General features: G+C 41.1%; 1 protein-coding gene across 2 annotated transcripts in view; it reads left to right on the top strand.

Moving 5' to 3' along the window:
• The window catches only part of rgs12b (regulator of G protein signaling 12b), a 56,425-nt gene that overhangs the window by 7,829 nt on the left and 22,804 nt on the right, over positions 1-25,792 (top strand). For both annotated transcript variants that reach the window (XM_061769652.1, XM_061769653.1), the window contains exons 3-5: positions 183-416; positions 1,608-2,564; positions 7,317-7,436. In XM_061769652.1, the coding sequence (XP_061625636.1) occupies positions 183-416; positions 1,608-2,564; positions 7,317-7,436 (1,311 nt within the window). The remainder of the gene's footprint in view (positions 1-182; positions 417-1,607; positions 2,565-7,316; positions 7,437-25,792) is intronic.

Genomic DNA, 25,792 nt, shown 5'->3' on the forward strand with positions numbered 1-25,792 from the left:
TATCTCTGCTCTGTGGGAACAACAAATATTCAAACATGGCATTGTATTACACTGAAGCGGCGCCCTCTTCGCTGAAAAATCTGCGATATAGCAGGGTGCCAAAGATGAACTGCAACTTAGAAGGGCTTTGCTGTATTTTCCCTTGTGTCAATTTCTAATGCAGTGTCTCCTATTTTTGGCAGGTCATGCATGACACTGTGCGCCTGTGCAGTGATAAAGGCCAGATCCTTGCCACGTATCCTGCAGAAAAACTAGCATTCAGTGCCTGTTGTCCTGATGACCGGCGGTTCTTTGGACTGGTCACAATGCAGGCCACAGACGAAGACTGTCTTATCAGCCGAGGGCGATACGAAGAAGGAGGTTTGAGGACTTCTTGCCATGTGTTCATTGTGGATCCTGACCTGTGTCACCACCAGGTGTGAAAAGAGACAGCGTTTGAGTATCTTGAATATCTCTGTGCTATTTACCAGCATTATGCAAATGGAATTTGATGACTAGGAATGCTTAGTGTATTGTGTTCTGAGAAATCTGACCTCAACACGTCTTCAACGTGGATGTTTTTTTTCTCTACCAAACCATCTTTGTTGCATTATTCATTGCAGTCAGCCATTTCCTTTCATTTACTGTGGCCTAAAATTACGCACGTATGCATCAAATAAGAAAATGAGAATGAAAAATCCCCACCAAGAATAATTCCAATAACATTTACTGGAATGTAATCATATAGTACTATCCATCCATCCATCCATTTTCTGAGCCGCTTCTCCTCACTAGGGTCGCGGGCGTGCTGGAGCCTATCCCAGCTGTCATCGGGCAGGAGGCGGGGTACACCCTGAACTGGTTGCCAGCCAATCACAGGGCACATACAAACAAACAACCATTCGCACTCACATTCACACCTACGGGCAATTTAGAGTCTCCAATTAATGCATGTTTTTGGGATGTGGGAGGAAACCGGAGTGCCCGGAGAAAACCCACGCAGGCACGGGGAGAACATGCAAACTCCACACAGGCGGGACCGGGGATTGAACCCAGGTCCTCAGAACTGTGAGGCTGACGCTCTAACCAGTCGTCCACCGTGCCGCCATATAGTACTATATAATACAATATTATAATAGAACATTTTTTTATTCCAATGTCAATCAACAAGAGGAGCACAGATTCAGGTAATTTTTTTGTGAAAGATACCTCAAATAGTGGTCTTCCTGTGACAAACTGCTGTTCTTCAATTGCCAGGTCTGTCTTCCCCATAACAAATTTTACACCTCAGACAATAATACAATTAGGGCTTCTGTAATGACCTTTGCTATGACTAATACCACTGTTTGCTAATTTTTACATTTGAGTTAAAAGAAACATGCTATAAGCAATAAAAAAGATATAGTAATTATAATACTGTACAAATATTATTTTCTAATTAATATTATATAAATCTAATGTCATCTAAAGAAACAAATGTCATTATTTATTGCTGGAACAAATTTTTATAAATAAAGTTCCCTGAATGAATGCCTTACCGCTAATAGATGACTGGTAATCTCTCCATTGCAGTATAAGAAAATGTAGTATTTTGGCAGCTATTTTATGCGGTTCTTTGTTTTCCCCAGGTCCATTTGGGAGTGGCCAGGAGGTTTGGCTTTGAATGTACTCCTGACCCAGACACAGGAGGCTGCCTGGAATTCCCACCCACTTCTCAATCTCTCCTCCACTTTGTGTCTGTACTTTACCGGGACATGGGGGACAACATTGAGGGCGTCCGAGCCAGAGCCTTTCATGATCCAGATAATGATGCCCAGCAGAACCACAGCACCAGCAGTAATAGTGATAGCGGGATTGGCAACTTTTTACCTGAGGAGAAGAGCAACAGAGTGCTCTTGGTTGACCTGGGAGGGCCTCTTAACCACAATCACGCCTCTGGGCCGCGCCACTGGGACAGCCCACCTTCTTCCCAGCAGGCTTGGAGCCCCACTCTAGGAGCTGCTGCCTCTCTCCCACCTCCCCCGCCACCTGCTATAAGGAATAGCCACTACCGACATGAACCATACCTGGCTGACCTCCCTCACCCCCTCCCACTGGCACACACTGACGTAGCAGCTAGACACGCTCGAGGGGTTCCCCTGCACCACTACTCGCAGGGGAAGTGGGGAGGAGCTGTCGGAGGCGGGGACAAGCGCGGAGCTGGAGGAGGGGTGGAGTCTCAGCGTTGGCTGCCAGTCCACGTGCTGAGAGACTGGCACCAGCAACACCACCACCTCCACGGCCTGAGCAGCGATCAGGAGTCGTACGCCGAATCCACTGACGGGTGGTCATCAGCTAATTGCAGCACCCTGCCTCCACCCATGAATAAGATCCCTGCTGACCGTTACCGGGCCCCGCTGGTCCCTGGAGACCACCTGCCGCCGCCTGGAGGGAGTCAGCCTCCACCTGCTTTACATGCCCAGACCCACACCCAACGGCTGACTGCTCAGAAAGATGAGTGGGCCAAGAAGCTCTTTGGTGCTGGGGACAGAGAGAGGAGTGAAACCGGCAAGAAGCGTGGGGGTGCCAAAAATGCAGATAAAAAGGTACAAACTCATTATTATCATACATATTTGGGTTAAATGCATTTTGTTGCTGGTTACTTTTCTGTGTGTTTGTATCTTTCAACTGAATGCATTCTGTGTCTTTCCACCACGTTATGTGTCACTGTGTTGTTGATGAATCCTGGAAGAGTTACAATATGTTCAAACTAACTATGCGATGAGAAGTCGTGACAACAGGTAGCCTCCTTCCAGCACGTAGGACTGCTGTAGAAATGTACTCTGACTAGAGTCTGTCCAACTGCACTTTATTCAGGTTATAAATTTATCTGTGTTCATGCCAATGCTCCCTATCACTTCTTCTGTCCGAAAGCCTCCTATTTAACGCCAGTGCTCTTTGACTGAAGTGTTTGTCACTGACATGTGAAAGTTTTCATCCGTGTGAAAGTTTCCTGACCTGTGTGGATACCTACCAAACATCCCTGTACCATATTGAGTAATGCAAGCACACAACGTGGCCCTCTACCCATCAACTAGATGGATAAGTTGTTCATCCCACAGCTCCAGTATCAGATCATATATTATGTACCAGCCAGACATATGTCATCAACTGAAAACCATCTGTTGCACACACTAATGGGTCCAACTGGAGTGGGTTTCAGACTCGTGTCACATACAAAGGCTAGGATTAGGCTACTGTGTGATACAATGGACATATTTTACCAAGAAAACTAAGCTTTTCTATTGACCCGAAAAGATGCAGAACGCACTGTTGCTGGTAAATATTGCATAAAAGACTGGGTTATGGTACCTTTCCAACTTACAGTATATACATAAAAAACATTTGTATCACAGAATGAAGCTTTGAGCTTGGTACAGTGAAGTAACGGAACATAGTGTCCATAATGCCACACTTTTTTTTTCTCCAAACAACCAGTCCTGTTCAGCTGCATGGCCTTGCAGAATGGTGGATCTGTATGCCTTTGTACTGGAACAGTTTTTCTGTGCAACAGTGGCGTTTGAAATACTCCCTCTGATTATTTTAACATTTTTAATTATTCTGATGTCTGGACAGAAAAATGGTTTTAGGGTGGGACAGACAGAGGGACAGAGTGGATATATACATATATATATATATATATATATATATATATATATATATATATATATACACACACGCACACACACACACACACACACACACACACCCATCCATCCATCCATCCAGGTTCGCCTCTGTGGCGTTTGCATGTTCTCCCCATGCTTGCGTGGGTTTTCTCTGGGTACTGCGGTTTCCTCCCACATCCCAAAAACATGCATGCTAGGTTAATTGAAGACTAAATTGCCCGCAGTGTGAATAGTTGTTTGTTTATATGTGCCCGGCGATCTACAGGCGACCATTTCAGGGTGTACCCTGCCTCTCGCCCAAAGATAGCTGGGATAGGCTCCAGCACGCCCGCGACCCGAGTGAGGATAAGTGCTACAGAAAATGAATGAATGGATGGATGAGTATAATGTATGTTAACATGAGTGACATTTGCCTCCAGACTCCAATTATTACAAACAGCTCTCAGTTTGATGTAGTGCAGTTGTACAACACTGCAAACTACAACCACAATACAGTACATAGAAAAAGCCATACCTCTTTTACAAAACATTGCCATTTCTTTGAAAAGGCCCAAATTTTGATGCAGATCTTTTATCTTGAGGAGTACCTAATGTGGTTGTAAGTGAGTACGTTCTACATTGCATCATAGTTCTTTACATTTGTTTTTACTTTTTTTGTCCTAATCATTATCATAGCTATAGATGATTGCTTGCTACATATTGAACCAGAATGTTGCTTCCTCCCTGTCCCACGGCCCCAGGTCACAATAAGCGGAAGTGTTTCAAGACCAGAGGTGCATGATAGGTCCCGACAGTAACAGGTTACTGGTTAGACTGGAACGACTGGTTAGAGCGTCTGCCTCATAGTTCTGAGGACCGGGGTTCAATCCCCAGCCCCGCCTGTGTGGAGTTTGCATGTTCTCCCCGTGCCTACGTGGGTTTTCTCCGGGCACTCCGGTTTCCTCCCACATCCCAAAAACATGCATGCTAGGTTAATTGAAAACTCTAAATTGCCCGTAGGTGTGAATGTGAGTGCGAATGGTTGTTTGTTTCTATGTGCCCTTCGATTGGCTGGCAACCAGTTCAGGGTGTACCCCACCTCCTGCCCGATGATAGCTGGGATAGGCTCCAGCATGAAAATGGATGGATGGATGGATGGGTTTAAATTTTAACCGAACATAAAGCAACTGTTTGCAATTTAATGTAATGTAATCCTGCCACTAATTAGTGTCAGTCACATTTCGGTGTTCATTGATTCCTTTGTCGGGGAGCATTAATTTAGCAGGGGTCTATTGTTACATGTTCTATCCTACACTATGGGCCTAATGAGGTTTATGAGGGTACTATTGTTTAGCTCATCAAACACAAAAGAACATACATTTTTACATACATACAACATTAAGAGTATGTGTTATGTGGAAATGTGAAGGCGACTAAAGACTTCTGTTTGGTTTACGGGTTACATCATCGTTTGATGGCTTGGAACAGTAAATCTTGATGACCCAGTGAGGAATCTCATGCACATTTTAGGCAGCAGTTTATGACTAAATGGAACAGCTGCTCAGTTTTTGGTGAAGTCATTCCAGTTAATGGTTTGCTACAGCGGTAGTAAATCCATCCATCCCTCCATCATCCGTACACCTTATCGAACGGATGTCCCAGCTGACATTGCATCTACACCCTGGACAAAGTTTATATAGTCAAGAGTATAATTAATTGAAATGGAAGACACATGCAATTCAACCAATTGGATTATTCAATATGAACACACAGTACACTCTATCATGATATCCAGCATTTGTGAATGTGTGGGTGACCCTTTGTCTTGAATCCAACTAGTTGTGTATGCAATAACAGAGGACTGTGCATGCCTGTGTCTAATGTGGAATTTAACATTTCAGTGTGAGAAAAAAAGGGGAAACTGCTCATGTAAATGGACTCGCCTCCACACCAGAGCAAAGTCATATGAATTTTAAGCAATAGATGACACTAGACTATTTGTAGGAAGCGGATTGACATTTAATAGAACCCACTCTTGTTAAGGCTCTTGGGTGTGTGGAGGACCCAAATGCAGAGGCTGGAGGCAAGGTGGCAGATGCAACAATAACGGGGGTCTTGGACATTGCAGTGGTCCACGGGTGTGAAATTCTGGGTGGTGAACGAAATCTGTGGCTGTGTTCCAATTTAACAGGTGCAATGTGCAAGGCAGGTAGGCAAGGCGTGCTCGTGAAATAGTCTGTGGGCAAGGTAAGGAGGCAGAGTCAAAAATACTCAAGATACTAGGTTATGAATATCCAGAGGTTTTGATCCATCCTTCCATCCAGCCATCCATCATCCTCTGCTTATCCAGAGTCTGGTTGCGGTGGCAGCAGCTTAGGCAGGGAGCCCAGACTTCCCTCTCCGCAGCCACTTTGTCCAGCTCTTCTGGGGGGATCCCGAGGCGTTCCCAGGCCTGGGTTGTCCTCCAGCTGGGACGTGAGGTGTTCCGGAACACCTCACCAGGGAGGCGTCCAGGGGGTATCCTAATCAGATGATTTGAGCCAAGTCATACAGTTTAAAGGGAAATGGTACAGAAGATTTATGAAATGTATGTAAGCTTCTGACTTTGAAAAAAGTAATGAAACATTGTCTAAAAACATCCTCTCAATTTTCTGACATTTAGTAAATAATAATAAATAATTTTAGAAATCTTAATTGACTTAAAACAGGAAAAGTTGAATATGAGTACATGTCAGACAGTGATAAAAAAAAGTATCTTTTTATATAGTGTATGTAAATATCTGGTTTCACCTGTATATTTTGAAATATTTTCATTTCACTATCAATATTGTTATTTATTGTCTTCAAGGAAAGTAATAGCGTGACGACCATATGTGGTGGGACAGCGCTCTAGCGCCCTCTATTGACTAGCCCCCACTGCTCATTGATAAAACAGTTTCATTCAAAAGAGGCTTTGTTTTGTGGGCATGTGTAAAGGGTGGGGCAATAAGGCGGACCTTGCGGCGCATATTTCCAGATGAATTGTAAAACGATTGCATGATGTTGGCTGTGTGTATGCAGAATTTTATAGGACATGACATTTTCATCGTATGTGCCTACGCATCCTTATAGTAGGAATCCTTTGAGTGCTTTTGTAAATGAGACCCTTGGCCATTATTCCTACAGGGACTGAAATTAAATGTAAGAAACTCTGGAGTAGATTGCCAATGCCGTCCACATATGTTTTTTCATCTCTGTTCTAGTTCATCTCAATGTATGGTATTTGAGGAGATGGAGATAAGGGCTCTCAGGTTCTTCCATAACAAACTCACCCAAGGGTGCATGCTGAAACACAAAAGGCCCTCCCACAAACTGTTCTAACTCAAGTCTCAAATCGATGAATTAATGTGATAATCCCATGTGAATTAATTAAACCATGTAGGGTAAATGGCTTTGATAGAATCTAAATTCAATAACATAACCAAGTCTAAAATAGGGAAAAGAGCACTAAAATTATTTTGACATTCATTTGCTGATAAGTGCGAGTTTATCTGTTCACATGTTCACTCCTCGGGGTCCGTCCGGAAGGGTTAGTTTTGAGGGTGCTTTTTTCAAGATCCCTTCTCCCCAACCTCAAAGACTCCATTTTGCTTCATAGATATTCGCTGCTGTCCCCACCTGGATGTGAAACCTGTGTCTTTCTCTCCTTAGGGCGGTCGGTTCCGTGGTCTGACCATGGGGTTCCCTCCTCTCCCCCAGCGCTCCTCAGCCAGGCGCTCCTTTGGACGTTCCAAACGTCTCAGCATGGCCCGCTCCCTGGATGACCTGGAGGTAGGAGTGCATGATCGATCGATCTTTCTCTCTCTTTCTCTCTCTCTCTCTCTCTCTCTCTCTCTCTCTCTCTCATCCATGCATTAATGGATGTCTTTCTCTCTTTCTCACTCACTAACTCTCACGCACATCCACTCACTCACTTGACACATGCACGCACACACATATACACACAGGGTGTCTGTACATCTGCAGATAAGTGCCGCGTGTTAGTGCAGCACTTGAGCTTCTTCTGAGTGTTATCGTCACATTTGAGCCACATGTGCACCAGCACTTTCTAATAATAGCAGCTCATGCGCATCATCACCTGACACTTCAAGCCCTTTTCTCATATCACCATGGTAACATACACACAAATGTGGAGAAGCCAGCCTATAGTGAGACACCATGTACTGTACATTTTATGATTATTGTACAGTTTAATAGTGAGATTTAGGTCATACAAAGTTGAACTGTTGTTACTGTTAAATGTTAAAGCCACTGAGGCAATAATTCTACTTTTATCCGTTTAATCATTTCACATCCATTTTTTGTCCTTATCATAATCCAAATAATTACTCTCCTTCTTAGAAGAAGCCCCCAAAAGCAGAACACAAGTTCCAGTGAGGTATGTTGCGATCAAGATTTGCTGACTTACCACAGGATGACCTCTATGTTTTTTTGTGACACTTGTCATGAAAAGCTTCTTTGCATTCCAAATTGTACGACAGGCCGTTCAAATTTTCAGGCACTACTGTATTTGTTTCTTTCACTTCTCAGACATCTGACATTTTCAGCTTTTTGGAATGCAGCACTAGAAAGAGCTCTCAGTATGAGCCACCTTTAAACTTCTGTCAATTAAAAGCACAATAATAAACCTATTGTTAAATCAATACCCCACTGAAAATCTAAATATTATCTTTTCAAAAAAAAAAAAAGAAAAAAAACTGAAGTTTCTCTTTTTGTGACATACGATGTAAAGCAAGAATTGCTTTCTGCATTTACCCACCACTGAGGAGCGGCACAGACATAATTTGTTATACTGATCATGTGCACCTAATGATCCTCTGTTAACAAGAATTCAGACATTAGCTATTATGTCTATCTTAATCAACAGGGTAATGCTGCACATTCTGGTTGAACCAAGGTAAACATGAACACTGTTTACGTCGGCTGGTGTCTGAGGGAGAGTGAGACGAGGCGGAGAATAATTCCCAGTAACAGTTTTGGTTGTTTGTCCTCCTAAGATAGAGATCAGAGGAAAGTTAAATGTTTCCGCTGTCCAGTGGCTACTTGGGCACCGTGGAATTTTTCACTTTTCCACGGTTGGTCTCAATTATAGAATTTCATAGGAAGTCTAGGCAAAGACACTGGAATGCCATTAGCATTAGATGGCGTTCCAATTAAAATGTTTCCCCCACGACATGGCATTCTTTTGTCTCGAATGTACCATTGTATTACACTATTTGTATACATTATACTCTATTATGATTATATTATTTTTATGTTCAGCATTCTTTCCTCCGTCTCTGCCTCCCTTGTTATCTTACCTTTTTTTCCCGTCATTATGCCATTTTCTTTGTGCTCATGCAGTAATGTCGACAGACAGAGACAGCTTTGTGGTAGGCATGGGGGATGTGTGTGAGTGTGTGTGTGTTCGTGTTTGTGTTTTGGAGAGTGGCAGCTCAAACGTATCTGGCACTCGTAATGAGCTCTGATGAGCAACAAGCTGGTCTTTACAACGGCTTCAACACAAAAGCACATACGCATGGAGCAACTACACACAAACGCACACACATAGGCTAAATTTCTGTCTGAGACACATCAATGCAAGCTATATACAGTATCTGCTTACATACTGTACCCATACACACCAACCTCCTGTTTCAGCCTTTGTGATGTAGGGTGAAATGCATTTGAGTGAACATAATGACATAATTACAGTGTGGTCAGTACTGCATATACCAGTGAACAACCTTTCTTCTATTTGCCTGCTAATTCTTTCTTTGCGCTTTTCGTCACCATTTGATCATGTAAGACTTTCACACTACTGGCACAACTTTACACTGGACTTTCCGACAGCATTGGATAATCTGATCAAGCTCCTTACAGCCCAAAAAATTCGGGTTAAGGTTGGTATACTTGGTATACTGCATAAACTGCAGTAAAAAAAATTGTGGCCGACTGGTGGCCGACTGGTCAAAGCGTCAGCCTCACAGTTCTCAGGACCCGGGTTCAATCCCCGGCCCCGCCTGTGTGGAGTTTGCATGTTCTCCCCGTGCCTGCGTGGGTTTTCTCCGGGCACTCCGGTTTCCTCCCACATCCCAAAAACATGCATTAATTTGAGACTCTTAATTGCCCGTAGGTGTGACTGTGAGTGCGAATGGTTGTTTGTTTGTATGTGCCCTGCAATTGGCTGGCAACCAGTTCAGGGTGTACCCCGCCTCCTGCCCGATGACAGCTGGGATAGGCTCCAGCACGCTCGCGACCCTAGTGAGGAGAAGCGGCTCAGAAAATGGATGGATGGATTATGTGTGGCATATATTGTGCAAGTGCAATATGATGGTGCGCATGACTTACTACAGCCTCTGACACGCAAAAGAGGAAAAGTGCATAGGTCGACGGGAGAATGCGTGCAAGGCCAGATTTGACAGGGAATGTCCACATTTTAGGATTACTCCCCCCAGAGTGTGTATCTGGCATGAAAATATGTATATATATATATATATATATATATATATATATATATATATATATATATATACACACACACACACACACACACACACACACACACAAACACACAGAGAGATGCAGTTTAAAAAAATAATCTTCCCATTTATGACATACCTATGGTTTAAACATTTGATTGACACCATGTAGATATGTTCATTATTGTGATTATTATTTGTTATTTTTGCGCATTCCAATGGAATTAATCAGTTGAAAGGCCACCGACGCACACAAACAATTCTTAAGTGGTCCTTGATTGCTGAACACAAAATGGCAAGGTGATTGTGGGTACAATTGTTCCTTCCCTGCTGTATAAGGGAACCAGCAAGACTCACAAATGAAATCAGGGCAAAGAAATAAGAGTTGAATGGACAGAATTAAGTGGTCTACAATGCACACAATTGGTAGATTGCAAGCCTGATTGGTAATATTTTCCCCAGAAACTGCAATGTAATGATACAGTGTATGTGCAAGAAGATGACATTTGTCCTGTTCTTGTGCTGGTGGGGATACACAACATGGAGCTCTCTGTAAAGGTCCAAATCCATTGTGGTGGCTTTCCTGGGCTTGTTGGGTGCCAAATCCCCTTGAGGGAATAATATATACATTTTTATTTATTCATGTATTCTTTTCCACAGGGCTAAAATTTTGTTGATTTTAGATTTACAGTAGCCGCTTTATTTTATGCTTTAAGTTTAAAAGATATAGGAAAAAAATGACAATGTTCATGATTCTCTGGTTAAACCCAAACATTGTGATAGTCAAACCAATAGATTTGTTATATTATTGTATTTGATGGCAAGAAAAAAAGGAAAGGACAGACTTTTTAATTTAATTTGTCATTTGGTGAGTATAAAGTTCAAATGAAAATACTAATCCTCTTCACTAGCGTTGTTAACTATGCTGCTTGCAGTAAAAAAAGGACAGGGAGAGCAGGCTTGTACAGTATGTAGTGGATTTTTTTTTCTTCCCTGATGGAAACTGCAAAGTCCAAAACAACAATGGAAGGATTCATTAGGGTAACATAATGTTAAATTAGTCACCGTAGAGTCCACAGAATATTTAAAGCGGGCTAAACACATACTGAATTTGATAAATCTTCCACATGTTTTCCCACATCTATTTGGGAGATTTACTTCTAGTTTGATGAGAGCAAGGTTGAACTTTTTGACCATAATGCCAAAAGGTGTGTTGGGGTCAAACAATGCTGTTCATCACCAAAAGACCACCATACCACAGCGAAGCATGGTGGTGGCAGCATTTTCTTTAGTTGGAGCTGAGGCCTTAAGACAAGGTGAATGGAATTAGGAAGAGATCAAAATAGCAGTCAGTGTTAACACAAAACCTTCTGGCTTCTGCCAGAAAGCAAAAATAAATAACGGTAATAATAATAATAATAATAAAAAAGGTCACACCTAGTACAAAAGCAGAACTTGATTTGGGCTTTATCGGAGGCACTTTAAATAATGGCAGGTTTGTGGTGACTACCATTTAACAAGTTTGAATGTGATTGGGTAATTCTGAACATAGCCACCACATCTGAGTCATAAGACACACTGTGGCCTTAGGCCAGTGTATGGTCCGCCATGCAGAAGTTAAAGTTTGAAACAGTTTCTATCAGTTTTATTTAACCGCAAACACCAAAAAACAACGATGAAAAACTGTCATCAAGGAAAAAATTACTAAACTACAAAACCAAAACCGCTCCTGATTGCAGGAGTGATCTAATGTAAAACTGAAAACAACGAAAGGCAAAACTGCTAATGTGAGAGTACAGAAGCAGGGACTAACAAAAAATAACAACGTAACAAAAAGTGGTGGACGGGTCCACAGGTGGTGGAAGGTATCAACTTCATAATCACATCAGTTCTTCAACCCTAAACCAATTTAAGTGCTTCTGGAACCCCAAATATACTTTACAAAACAGAAACAAAATCACGGTAGTACTTATTCAAACCTTCAGTATCACTAGAAACTGCAAGACTGCACCAAGTTAGTACAGATAAAAGTGTAATTTGCTCTGTGACTAAACTATCCCTCTGTAATATTTTCTTTATAAAACATACAGTAATATCATAATTAAATAGAATGTAAAGGCTTAAACAGTTTTTGCATCATGATTAATACCTTGTGACTCCTTCTGGTATGTGCAACCTGGCCACTGGGGGGACAGTACCTGGAAAAAAAAAAAAAAAAAAACTCAAAAGATACAGTACCTGTATGTGACGTTTGTGACACATGGAGCGCCGTTTACGCTGTGCGAGAGGAAGTGCAAGTGAACGTTCCACGTGGATACTGTGACTGTTCTCGAACTGAAGCAAGTTCGGTTTGGCAATCTTGTTCATGAACCGTTTTGTTCGTGAACAAGGTCCTTAATGAACCGCGGTTCCACTGTACTCCAAAGTGCAAACAGTAGTGTGTGACTCTTTTGAGCTGGTTTGTGTGGTTGTCATTTGTGTTGCACACAAGCAACAAGAAAGGGAGCGAGTCACATTGGATGACAATGAGAAATCTTCACGTGTGCGTGGCAACTGCGTGCGTAACAATATACGTGTGGCATCTCTTTAGCAGCTGCATGACCTACTACCAATTCATCTTCATTATCAGTATCTGTAAATATGTGGGTTTTTTTGGTGTGTGCTTTTTGTGTGATTCAGGCATGACTTTCCCGTAAAGCTACCCTATTTTGGAAACAAATGCAGCCTGTCAATTTTTGCGCACTCTTGTCTTGTAAAAAAAACAAATCCCCCCCCCCCCCAAAAAAACAGGTATCCCCCAGTTTAATGGCCCGTTTACTCTCATTAACGAGAAACTTAACTGACTTGATTAAGTGGTCCATTATTTTAATGGATTTTTATTCCAATAATTAATTTCACCTCATTCATTCATTTTCCATTCCGCTTATCCTCACTCGGGTCACGGGCGTGCCGGAGCCTATCCCAGCTATCTTCGGGCGAGAGGCGGGGCATATATGATATGACACTTTGATGGTGGTTGCTATTTAAAAAAAACAACTCACTTTCACTTGAAGTGAAGTGGTGCTGCACCTATTTTCCCCACCTCAGGGCCCTTCCTAGGCCATGGAGGGAAAGGGCAGGGTTGGAAGTGGGGGTATGAGTGTGTGTATCACCACGGTGTGTCAAGGCATGTTGCGGAATGCACCTACTTCTGAACTCTTCTGTACAGTGTGATCATATTACCAGTTTAGTGACCTGTGCTGTTCACGCCACTGTTACTTGTTCTTCTTCTGCCCTTCTGTCTGCTCTGTCATCTCTTGGTCTTCCAGGAAGGATCAAAGTCAGTCCATCAAATCCTTCCTCTCTTGCCTCCCTCTGTCATGAATGTCACTTGTGCATGGGGCATACTAATGAGATGACAGACGAGGGCACTGAGAGTAAGGCATTCACTCAGAGCTCAGCCCATATGTGTAGGGGTCTATGGTGGTGAAGGGGGGTCCGTCAAGGCGGGGGTCTCCGTCTTCAGCCATGCCTTGCATTTTGCATCTGATTAGTGTGTATGTGCATGCCTCTGACACCACAACAGTGTGGGTGGAATAGGAATCACACAAGGGTGGGTGGCAATGCAGAGAAAGAGGAGGGTGAGAGCAGAGAGGCAGGGCGACGGAGACGATAGAGCAAGGAGGAAGAGGAGGAGGGGAGATGACAGAGAGTTGGAAGGGGAATCTCGCTACAGCGACGTTCTGGAGCGATTTGGACTCATAGACGGCATCAAGCTTTACTGTGCACACACATCCACGCGCACACACACATTAACACACACAACTATTTATCATTCAACGTGCGCCTTGGGGAGCTTTCACATGTAGTGTTGGGAATTTCTCGTGTCTTTCTTCATGGAACAGCAAACTTTGAGTGGGGACTCGGAAACAACCTCTCAACCAGTAAGTAATTATGTGTGTGTGTGTGTGTGTGTGTGTGATTGTGTGTCTGATCCTACGGATGAGTCTCTTTCATCAGTCGCACACAATGATATGCAATCTTGTCTGATGAATTGTAATAACACAATTCAATTTTGTTATGGTTTTATCAGTGTAACTTACAGCTGTCAATTGATATCTTTTGATTAAGTCCATGTTTATTGACGCTAAAATGTACTGAAACTTTCGTTGCACTGCCCAGCTCTGGAATGACAGGCCAAGTGACCAATGCAAGCCAATCACAACACAGTTTTTTGACAACGTATCATCCAAAGGAAACCTGTTGATTTCTGGCTTTAGTCTATTAAAAGCAACAAGCGAGAGCATCGCTCAGTAATGCTTTGGATGTGATATAAAAATAACATCAGGAATAAAGGTGCTATTTAGTTGTTCTTGGCTCTAGGGTGGAAAGCAGCGCATAATCTATTTTACTTTCCTGAAACCCACAAGTGATGAAACAGTAGTTTGCAGTTCATCTGACCCAATGTGTTTATGCAACAGGCCAGGGATTGAACCCCAGAGGCAGACGCTCACCGTGCCGCTCCATCAATACACACAGACATGAAACGCCCATTCATACCCTACGAAAAAAGGAACACTCGCACAATGTAATGCCCAAAGATAAGTGACCCGCACACACATTACTTGTTTGTGTGCTCCTCGTGATTTCCTCTGGGACCAAAAGTGTTTGTAGGGAAGGCATATCAGATGATGAGTCAACACTGCAACTGTACATGAAACACCTCAGGACGGCAGGCACAACATCAGACGTGAGCTCCGCCTTAAGATGAAGACAAGTGCCTCTTTTTTTCTTGAACAAATGCCAAATGGGTGCTGTTCACCTCAACAGCACAATCCAACATTGCCATGTGATAAGTCAGTTGCTGCAGTGTGTGTTCATTTTGTAGGCAACACGAGAATATATTAAAACCTTTGCTTTATGACATGATGCTGCACTTGTGACTGACGGAAGAGCCTTTCAGCCAACAACCAGATTGAATTATAATGAAATGGATGCATAGCCACACACGTCTCTTAAAATGTAATACCAAGCAGCACTATGGTTTGCAAATTTACAAATTTGATAGTTGCAAAAGTGGGCTTTCTCAGAAACAACTGTGTTACAGCATGATAAAATCTGAAATGAAGTTAAATCTCGGACTGAGCTCTGTATTTGGTGCTACTGGCCACTCCTCCTACTGTGCTCTTTAGGACTATTGATTAGACTGAATATTTAATATATCTAAATCATATTTTAACACCCAAAGATCAATGACATTATCAAATGATCTCCGGGATCTCAGTGATCTCAGCTTGCTTTCTGTCCGGCTGTACTCTGCGCTATGCCTCAATTCTAACAACAGAGGGCAGTGTTCAAGTTTCCCCCCCCCCCCTATGAACTTGCGTGCAAGTCAGTGAAAAAAAAATACATCAAGAGGGATGATTGAGGCTGGTGCCTGAATGGATCAGCAAGATTGATAGTTCTTTAATATTCATAAACAAAGCTACTTTTCTAGCGTGGGAATGCTTTAACACAGAACCTCTTGCGCCGTCTGGCAAGGCTTTACTCATGTGTCTTCCACTAATTCATCTACACAATTAAATCTGATATTCTGTATCAAGCAATGCAGTTATGTCTTTCTTCTTTGGACAAATAATTGTCCAATTGATATTATTTGTCTCTGACTTTTGAGTAACTGCCTGTTTAGTCCTGAGACAGTCACTCCTTTTCAACCTGATGATTGGCTAACAAAAGTCATACGCTCTGATTAGATTGTGTGCAAAGTTGCATAGGAACATTTCTTCTCCTATTCTCTTCTTTTCTCTACAGAATGTGAGTTTAACCAGTTTTGACTGTATCATACCCCATACTGTATGCGTGGGCATGCAATTACTGCGGCTGGGACCAGGGTGGGTGCTGGCATTGTCTGTATTGCTAGAAGGCCGTGTCATTAAGACTGTGGCACTTCACCTCACCTCAATCTGTGCGCGTGAGGCGGTGGCAGTGGTGGGTGCTGTGTGCTGGAGCCATCCCTGATGTTGCTATGATACAGGGATGTGGAAGGTTAACTTCATCAATAGCATACTGCAGCATTCTGGGCTGGAAAGTGAAAAGCTCGTGATGGGGGGAAAAAAGAACATACTGGCTATTGCCTTTTAGATGCTTTTGGCTATTTGGATTCCCTGTATCCCCTGGACTCCCATATATATTCACTGTGATTGGCTGGCCAGTTCAGGGTGTACCCCGCCTCTCACCCGAAGATAGCTGGGATAGGCACCAGCACACCCATGACCCTAGTGAGGATAGACTGTACAGAAAATGGATGGGTGGAAGGATATACGCATTCACTTTATACCCCCACTCAACACCCAAAAACCCATAACAGGAAATTAGGGGAGTGAGGTGTACGCTTAAAGGCCACATGCACATATTGAATTGCAGTCTTTGTTTCTATATGAGTGTGTGAAAGCGAGCGGTGTGTGTATGTATGTCTTGTGGGTCCCAAGTGGGTTGACCTTCTGGGTGGGTCTCAGAGGTTGAATTTTTTTCAGAAATAAAAATTTAATAAGCATATTAAGTGTGCTCTTTTGCATGTGTCACAATTTTGCAGCAGTCTAGCAGCATTGCAATGGTCACCTTTAGTTTAATTGACTACAAAGTTATGATCATGGATCAGGTGGGGGCGACATGGTTCAGGCGGTAGAAAGTGGTCGACTGCTCAGCCCCTGTGACCATGTTTAAGTGTCATGAGCAAGATACTGACCACTTGAGTTGTTGTATGATAAGTAGATGAACGAGGAGACAGTGACTTTGAGTATCTTGCAGTACAAAAAGCACTATATAAGTAAAAGCGTGTTTACAATTTGCATGGTTGTGTTGTTGCTGCAGGGGCAAAGCGCTGAAGCATAAATATGATCCAGGGTACTTAAAGTGCGGATTTTTGGAAATGAGGATGACACCAGTTGGGAACCCCTGCTCTGAAGTTCCTTTAGTTACTCTCAGATTAAAATTAAATTTTGAATAAAATCAACATTTGAACACATGGAGATGTTAATAAGTAACTTTAATTTTATTTTGATGTTGGAAGAAAATGTTAGACTTGAATTGAGGCTGTGATTTGAAAAGGGAGGTCGGAGGAAGAGCCTGAGAGTGGAGGGCTGTTCTGGAATGTGATTGGCAGACTAACCTTTGTTCACTCCCCTTTCTCAGCTCACACTGCCTGATGGGGGCGTGTCTCTATGGAAACAAGCCGTTGTGTGTGCGTGTGTGTGCGTGAGGCTGCGAGAGAATGGAAGCCTTGGGACACAATTAGAGAAAACTGGTGTTTTAGCAATGTGTTGACTTACTTGCAACTTTAGCTTGTAATTTTGTGCGTGTGTATGTGTGCCCACGTGTGTGATAGATGTCCAAAACCCTGGTTTCATCCATGTTTAGACGACTGCATTTGTTTCCTGTTCTAAATAGCTCCAGAAGAAGCTCAGTTGGTTTCCGAGTTAATGTGTGTGAGTGTAATGTGTGTTTTTGTGAGTAACATGTACAGTAGATGAAGTAGTCAGTCGTCAGCAGGATGAGCCTGAGGAAGAGGCTCTCCTTTAAGCGGGTCTGGAACTTCAGTACAGTGAGTAGTGCACACTCTCTCTCTCTACGCACATACTATATTAAGCATATTGATAATCTTCCAGGATATTTATTCATTTTCATAAAACGGGTCCTAAATGTGCTGAGATTAAACTACTGCCTATACTGCCCATCTACTGATTTAAACTCGAATGTGAAATTACCACAATTAGAAAAAACACAAAACTAGCAGCATATTTCCACTTATTTTTAGTTTAAGTTGCATAGTAATGATGAAGCTGGGGAATATTTGGTGAAAAGCACATGATGACAGTGTATAATATTATATTATATACAGTGGTACCTTGAGTCTGACCAGCTCGTAATTTAATTTACTTGAATAGCAAATCAATATTCCCAATTGAAGCAAATTGAGATACCATTATCTGATCCAACTGTCACTTGTTTTTAATGAAGAAAGATAGCACTGCATTATATAAAAACAATAAAACAATGTAAGTCTATGTGAAGAAATATACTGCGTTTATAAAGTGTCATTACTGTATGTTAAGACAAAAGTCACATCTGTAGTGTTGTATGTTGACCTTTAAGCAGAGGTGGGAGTAAGTCACATACAGTATGTGCACATCACAAGCAAGTCTCAAGTCATAACCCTCAAGTCTCAAGCAAGTTAGCAAAAAAATTAAACAAGTCAATTCGCGTCGCCACTAAATTTCAAACAAGTCGAGTCAAGTCATACAATCTTGCTCCAGTGGCAAGATGGTAATAAAATATTTTTTCACAATATTTTTTTGCCGTATAAGTCGTGGCCCTAAAAAAGTACCGGTATTCACATTTTATACAATAAAAGTTAAATGAACAACAACTGAGATTATGATTGATTGAATGTATTGCACTGAATTGTTTTAAAGTCGTATTCCAAACTCAATTTAACTCAACTTTATTTCTGAACAATATGCTGTGTACTTTGTGATGACAGCCTTGTAGCGGTTCTTAAGAGAACACCATTAAACAAAAGCCAAGACTGTTTTCTGTTCGTCAAATATAATTAGATGTGTACCTAATGGGCTAATGGTGAATGAAAGATATTCATAATTAAGAGAATAATACATGACATAAAACATTTTACCACCTAAAAAAGTCTTGAACAAAATCTACATTCCTCCTGTGTCCTTTACTTTAATTTATTTAGAAGCACTGACTATGGATAATTGACAATTGTCATTACATTAAAGGTTATGTTTCGTATGCTGCGGTCTCAATTTTAAAAACATAGTCCAGACAAGCTTTCACACAGAGCCACCACAACAGATGACATTTTAATGGTGACACTTCAATAAACACGTTCAGTAGTATGAATATTATATTCACACTTTCATTCCAATATGCTACCGCCCCCCAGAGGTTATGAAAAAGTTGTACACTTTCATTCTAGTATGCAACCTAGAGGTTATGAAAAAGTTGTAGCCTGCACTTTCATTCCAATATGACAGGGGTACATATGACTGCATATATGTACAATTGTGCTCATAAGTTTACATACCCAGGCAGAATTTGTGAAATACTGTTTTTTTTTTTTTAATATGACTGAACAACAACCATCATTAATTTCTTTATGGTTATGTTTTGTTTAATGATAATGCGTTTCTGAAATGCTTGACAGTTTAATTTGAATCCCATTAAAATAAAATTAAATGTGTTTTGCCTGGTCCTTCATGTTTTTTTAAAGAATTGTACACATCTTACAAATTCTGCCTGTGTAATCAAACATATGAGCACAACTGTGTGTTTTCTCATTAACTAAATATAAGTAAGGCTATGAATTTCAAAATAAGAGCAAGTAAATAAAAAGAAAGTATTATGTGTTCAAATAAAGTGCTTAACTTCAGAAGAATTCTTTGAAAAAACTGACAGAATAAAAAAAATACTCCTTTTGATCATATGGGTAGAAGCAAAATCATGCATTGTAAAAATGCATTCTACATAGGTTGAAAAGTTTTCCAGAATTTTTAAGTTCAACTTTGGGTGTGCGTATATAAATATACATGGGTGCGCATTATACACGAGAAATTACATGAGAAATAACGATACCTTTGGAGCGCCATCCATCATTGTTCATGTAGGTGGCTACGTTAGTCATTAAACTGGCAACTCGAGTCGACTCGAGTCAAGTCATTTGACTCGAGTCCCCTCATCTCTGCCTTTAAGGGTTGCCCTGGAGAGTGATGCCAGATACAATTTGTATCTGTGTGTTATACCAGTGGTTCTCAACTGTTGTCAACCTGGGACATGCATTTTCCTATTCTTGCAAAGTCACAATCGTCTTTGATAGAAATGAAGAACAATAAAGCATTTTTTTGGTTTAAAAATAGTCTCTGAAAACACATGTACAGTATGTTATATTTTTGAATGCCGTTTCAAATTAGTTTGACATACCGCCAAAAGCCTCTTGCTCGCCATGATGTCCGCTAAGCCAGAGGCTGAACCACACCGTATTTGTTTATGGAATAAATTAATGTCTAGGCTAGAGCACAAGTGAGTAACATTTCCTGTTGCTTACCAAATATGTTCACTGGTACTCCTCTGTATTATACCAAAAAAATATTAGAATACAAATACATTCTTTCTACTAGCTGTCCATGACCCACTCAAAATTGGTCCGCAACCTACTTTTGGGTCCCGACCCACCAGTTGAGAATCACTGTGTTAGACTCTTTGTCCCTTTCAATAAACAGCTGCCTAAAGCCCTTAACCCTCCTTTAAACACATCAGTCTCCACCACTTATACACCTGTTGCCAACAGCGTGCACAATCTGTTAGAGGCAACACACAATTTAGCGCCCGCGAATTGGGATGTTAATAAATCAGGCCCATAATGTTTTTGTCCTTTTGTTCCATTAACCCCTAACTTTCAGAACAACTAATGTCCATGCAACATGCAAGAGGAAAACCGTAAGGGTAGGAGTTGTAGATAGAAAACAGTGAAAGAAGAGGATTTGTGCCCCAGAGAAAGTGAAAAGGAAAACAAGGCAAATGGAGGTAGAGGGCTAGGTAAAGCGACACTGAAGAATAACAAGCTCGAGGCTGTTTCTCTTGCTCTCAAAAGCCAGATGTGTGTTTACTTTAGCAGGAGAAGTAGTCCAAAGTGGAAATATTGCCAGAAATGAGGAAAATGGACACGAAGACAAAATGAATTTCTGGCCACTGTTAGTCATAATGTATAATTTATACACACACCCAAGATGTACATCTGCGTCAGTCTGTGTGCTTTGCAGAAGACATCAGAATGATCCGCCAACTGGGTCTACTCCTTCAGTTCTTCTCCAGTTATTTAATTTGCTGTTGTCTCCATTTGTATTTCATTCAGATTTGATTTAATTGTATTTTGGTCTGTTATTTCTTTCCTCTGTCTATTATGTGACAGTGGTGAGCTCAAGGCAATTAGCCAAATAAAATAGACATTTATCGCTCGCTCAGCCCTCTGAGTCACAATTGATGTGTGACTCAGTTCTTGCAAAACAAACAGCAACTGCATTCCTTTTGATAGATTGCATATATTGATTACAAAGTGCACAGACATTCAATCTTGCCCGGAATTCCAACAACAGATATATTTAGTGATTTATATTTAGATTGAGTTAGTCTCTTTTCAAAACTTTTGTTACATTTGTGAGTTGTGCAACCATATCCCAGGATCACACTGGTTCCCCCGTTAATGCTCCCACGTGAGGAGCCACCAGTGAGTCTCTTTTAGGTCATTCAAAGCCAATAGGCCTGTTTCCATCTTGCCTCTCCTACATTCAAACTAAGCAGTTGTAAGACCTGGCAGGGTGTCTCAGGTCCTCTCAATGGCCACCACTATCCACCTCATATTCAAAAGTAAACACTCAGGCATGCACACTTTCAAACTGTTGGTGCAACAGCTTCCTTTTCAACTGGAAGTGTGTTTGTGCGTGTGCCCTATTTGGAATTTTGGAGTTTTCCAAAATTAAAATGTCAGTTGTTGAGTTTGATGTTTTAGGGCTCTTTTTGCCACCTTTTACGATTACTTGAACAAACCGGTGTTTCTCCATATTGAAGTCTTCTATGGAATAGTTTACTTCCTCTTACACATGCACGTGGATCTCGTTCCTTACCAAAGGTGGCTGTTGTCGCTGCAGTGACGGAGTCAGAAGTAGGTTGCTGTGGTACAAACAGTGTTGTCTTTGTGTTTTGTTGAGCGCATATGTGATCCCTCATAGTTTCCCTCATAGATAGACATGTTTTATTCACCAAGTGAAGTGTCACTACCTGCTTTGTGCCTCATCCTCTAAAACAGACCCATTGTTTTTGAGGACTCATTGTCCCAACTCGAAGCCCATGCGCACACAGGGAATGTTTCGTACGATTCAGTTTATTTAAAGAAAGTTTTATAGCTGTTCATGTGAAACAATTATGAAAACAGTTGGAGCAGATGGCTATAAATTGTGCTGAGTGTTTAACTCAACATCCTGGGTTCATAACCGATGATGTAAGCATCCCCTTCACCCAACTTGCAGCAAATTTATCACTTGAGAGCAGAGGTGGGTAGAGTAGCCAAATATTGTACTCAAGTAGGAGTACTGCTACTTTATAATAATATGATTCAGGTAAACGTAAAAAGTAGTCCTGCAAATAGTTATTAGAGTAAGAGTAAGAAAGTAACTATGCAAGTATAAATGGTGAGTAACTTAGATCAGCATGAACGTCAAATAAAATAAAAAAACCTAAATAAAATATGAATGTGCAAATTCAGATATTGCTGAACTATATCACCTAATCTATATTATAATATAATAAAATATATATATAAAATATTTTAAAATAACAAATGATGAATAAAATCTTTGTAAAATAACAAATTAAGGCAAATTCAGCACCAAGAAATGCTTTTATACAATATTGTTCCCAATTGTTAAACAGCACTATACTGTAGGCTCACCAGGCAGATTACAAAAACAGGAACAAGGCTGCAGTGGATAAAAAGGTCTACACACGCCTGTTCAAATGCCAGGTTTTTGTGATATAAAAGATGTCTGGAATGGAATAGTGTCATGACATGTCTGTGTTGGAACTGTAAGCGGTTTAAAAAGAATACAGCAGAAACAAAATCAAACTTTTATTCCTTCATGTCATGCATTCATTCTGAACATACTGAATTGTTTTAATCTACAACCCCAATACCAATGAAGTTGGGACGTTAAACATCAATAAAAACAGAATACAATTATTTGTAAATCATGTTCGACTTATATTTAATTGAATACACTACAAAGACAAGATATTTAATGTTCAAACTGATAAACTTTAATGTTTTTAGCAAATAAGCATTAACTTAGAATTTTATGGCTGCAACACGTTCCAAAAAAGCTAGGACAGGGTCATGTTTACCACTGTGTTACATCACCTTTTCTTTTTAACAACATTCAATAACTTAGAGCAGTTCGAAAGACTACTATTGCAATAGTCCGGTACAATGACCATTGTGCAAAGGGCGTCGAGACTACAAGCGAGTAGTGCGATAATGTGGGACAATGTTGATTGTGCAAATGTTGCAGATACTCCTCAATCAGTGTGCAAATGGAGCAGATGCTACTCTGGCATGAGTGGCCATTCAATGTTGGTTTTGTAGAATGCATTTTTACAATGCATGATTTTGCTTCTACCCATATGATCAAAACGAGTATTTTTTTTATTCTGTTAGTTTTTTCAAAGAATTCTTCTGAAGTTAAGCACTTTATTTTAACAACATGCTTGCCGCTTACATGCAGTGATTTCTCCAGATTCTATGAACCTTTTGATGATATTATGGACCGTAGATGATGAAATCCCTAAATTCCTGGCACTTGTACGTTGAGGAACATTGTTTTTAAACCGTTTTCTCACGCACTTGTTCACCAAACTTATGAAGTGGAATGACCTTTTTGTCATGATTATAGAAGAAAAGGTAAAAGTGAGGAAATAATGAAGCGAATGACCAGAAGGAAAAGTGCTAAAAGTAAGATACTGATTAGTGTTTGTGAATACGGCTCAATTGAGGGAAAGAGGAGACAAAAGGAGGGAGCATGATAAAAGGTTGTATGGGAGTGAGGGAAGAAAAAGAGGAATAGAGGAGATTTAGGGCCTGTACTAGGGGCCAAACCACCACACCGCAAGGAACGTCTGGAAGTGATCACATTAGAGTTAGGGTGGGGGTGAAGACAAACACATCCTACATAAAACAGTATTCTTCCATATAAAACACACACACAATCCCATAAACACACAAACACACACACACACGCACACACAGTAGAAACAAAACACATGCCACTTAAATATGTGCAAGATGCTCTGATCAGTAAAGGAATCCAAAGCCATCTGCCCTCTGTGTTACGTTCACCACAGTCAACTACCACAAAGTCATATCAAAGGCTCTGCTCTTGCAGAGGATATTTAAAATAAATCAATAAATACAGACATTACACAACATGTTGCCAGGGAAGCCCGCAGCTTCACTGATGAAACAGACAAGTTGCACATGAAGTCACCAGCATAAATGGATGCTTTGCCATTAGGTCAGCGCAAGTGATTTGTTCAATATGAGCAAGCCCAGCAGGATTTATTATTACTATGAGTACTATTGGTCCATGGCAAACTCACCCAAGCATGCCTCTATGGCCTCATTTGGTGCACTGAGCCACAGTCAGGCCGGAAGAGAAAGGCGCCTCTAAATTGTTCCCACAAAGTTCAAAGTATTGATCAGGCTAAACTACAGTAGATTGATGTGAATCTAAGGGGAGTGCGGGGGTGGGGGGTGGGGGTTTAGCCCACCCTGGTTTGATTCAACACATTCATATCTGAGAAAAACAATATGGCAGCAAGGATTTTGATCTTGGTGGAAAATGTGAGCCCTTTGCACGTAGGTTACCTGATTGCTGTAGAACTTGGATTTCCCAGTGTTCTGTTGTCATACAAACTAGGGCCTTTTTTTCAGTGTCGGGTGTTACTGTTTTTACCTAACACCTTACTTTTTCAGGAGGAATTCAGTTATTTTCCTCTAGGCCTTTCCCATATACTCAGGTTACCATAAATCAATAGATGGCAAGCTTAATTCATGTAAATCATTAGAGGCAAGTAACCGCAACTATTCTTTTCATGAGTAGTCAAGGGAAATGGTTCAGACGCTACTATCTCTCTTTTTTTTCCCCTTGCTTTTTTTGCTTTGTGTCAGAACTACTGCACCAGAACTTGTCAGGAGGCCTGTGAAACAGGCCAGTGATGAACCCAAGAGGCAGCCCCAGTTAACAGTTTTCTGTGACTAACTGAGGTCAAGGAAGATTCAGTTCAATTTTGTCCAGCCACAATCACTAGGATGATGTAGAAAGTAGCCACTCCCCAATAGCGCTACAGAGGCTTACTGTAAGTGTCCGTTACACCTCATGACTATATGGAAAATGTGTTTCTTTTTCATCCTCACGCAGAAGACATTCCCCTCACAGTAGTCAATCCTTCTTGGCACCTACCTTGTGATTGTTTTAAATGGAAGTGAAAATCAACACATTGCGACTGTGTCCATTACCACTACAGAGATTAAAATTAAAACTGTGAGTTCTAATTTGAACATACATATTACATTGTGTCGAGTTCTTTTCTGCTATTTTAACCAAACAAACAATCTACCGGGGCCTTATTTAAAATACCAGTTTCTGATCTTGTTACGTGATACTTTCCCTGGTGGATTTTATTTCACTATAATAATTTCTGTCCTAAATTTTACACCACAGAGAAACCTGATTTACAATGAAAACACAAAAACAATTGCACACGATACTAGGTGGGAGGTCTTACATTTCAGGGCTCTGTAGTCAATTTGGAGGGTTTACGAGCTGAACATTTATCCAGAGTGCAATGATATGTGATGCATCGCCTGCAGAATGAGGGTGAAAATATAGTACCACATAGCAACATTTATTATGCATGCTCGACAGGACACCCTTCTATTTAGTAAAAATGAATGAGGTATTCTCACATATATTTCATTTCTTTCTTAAAATATCACATTGGCAAAATGATGTGCCTGTCTCTTTCATTTCGGGCTGTTCGTCATTCTTTTTCTTCTTTTTGGCA

The sequence above is a fragment of the Phyllopteryx taeniolatus genome, chromosome 4 (assembly GCF_024500385.1).
Source record: "Phyllopteryx taeniolatus isolate TA_2022b chromosome 4, UOR_Ptae_1.2, whole genome shotgun sequence".
Classification (NCBI taxonomy): Eukaryota; Metazoa; Chordata; class Actinopteri; order Syngnathiformes; family Syngnathidae; genus Phyllopteryx; species Phyllopteryx taeniolatus.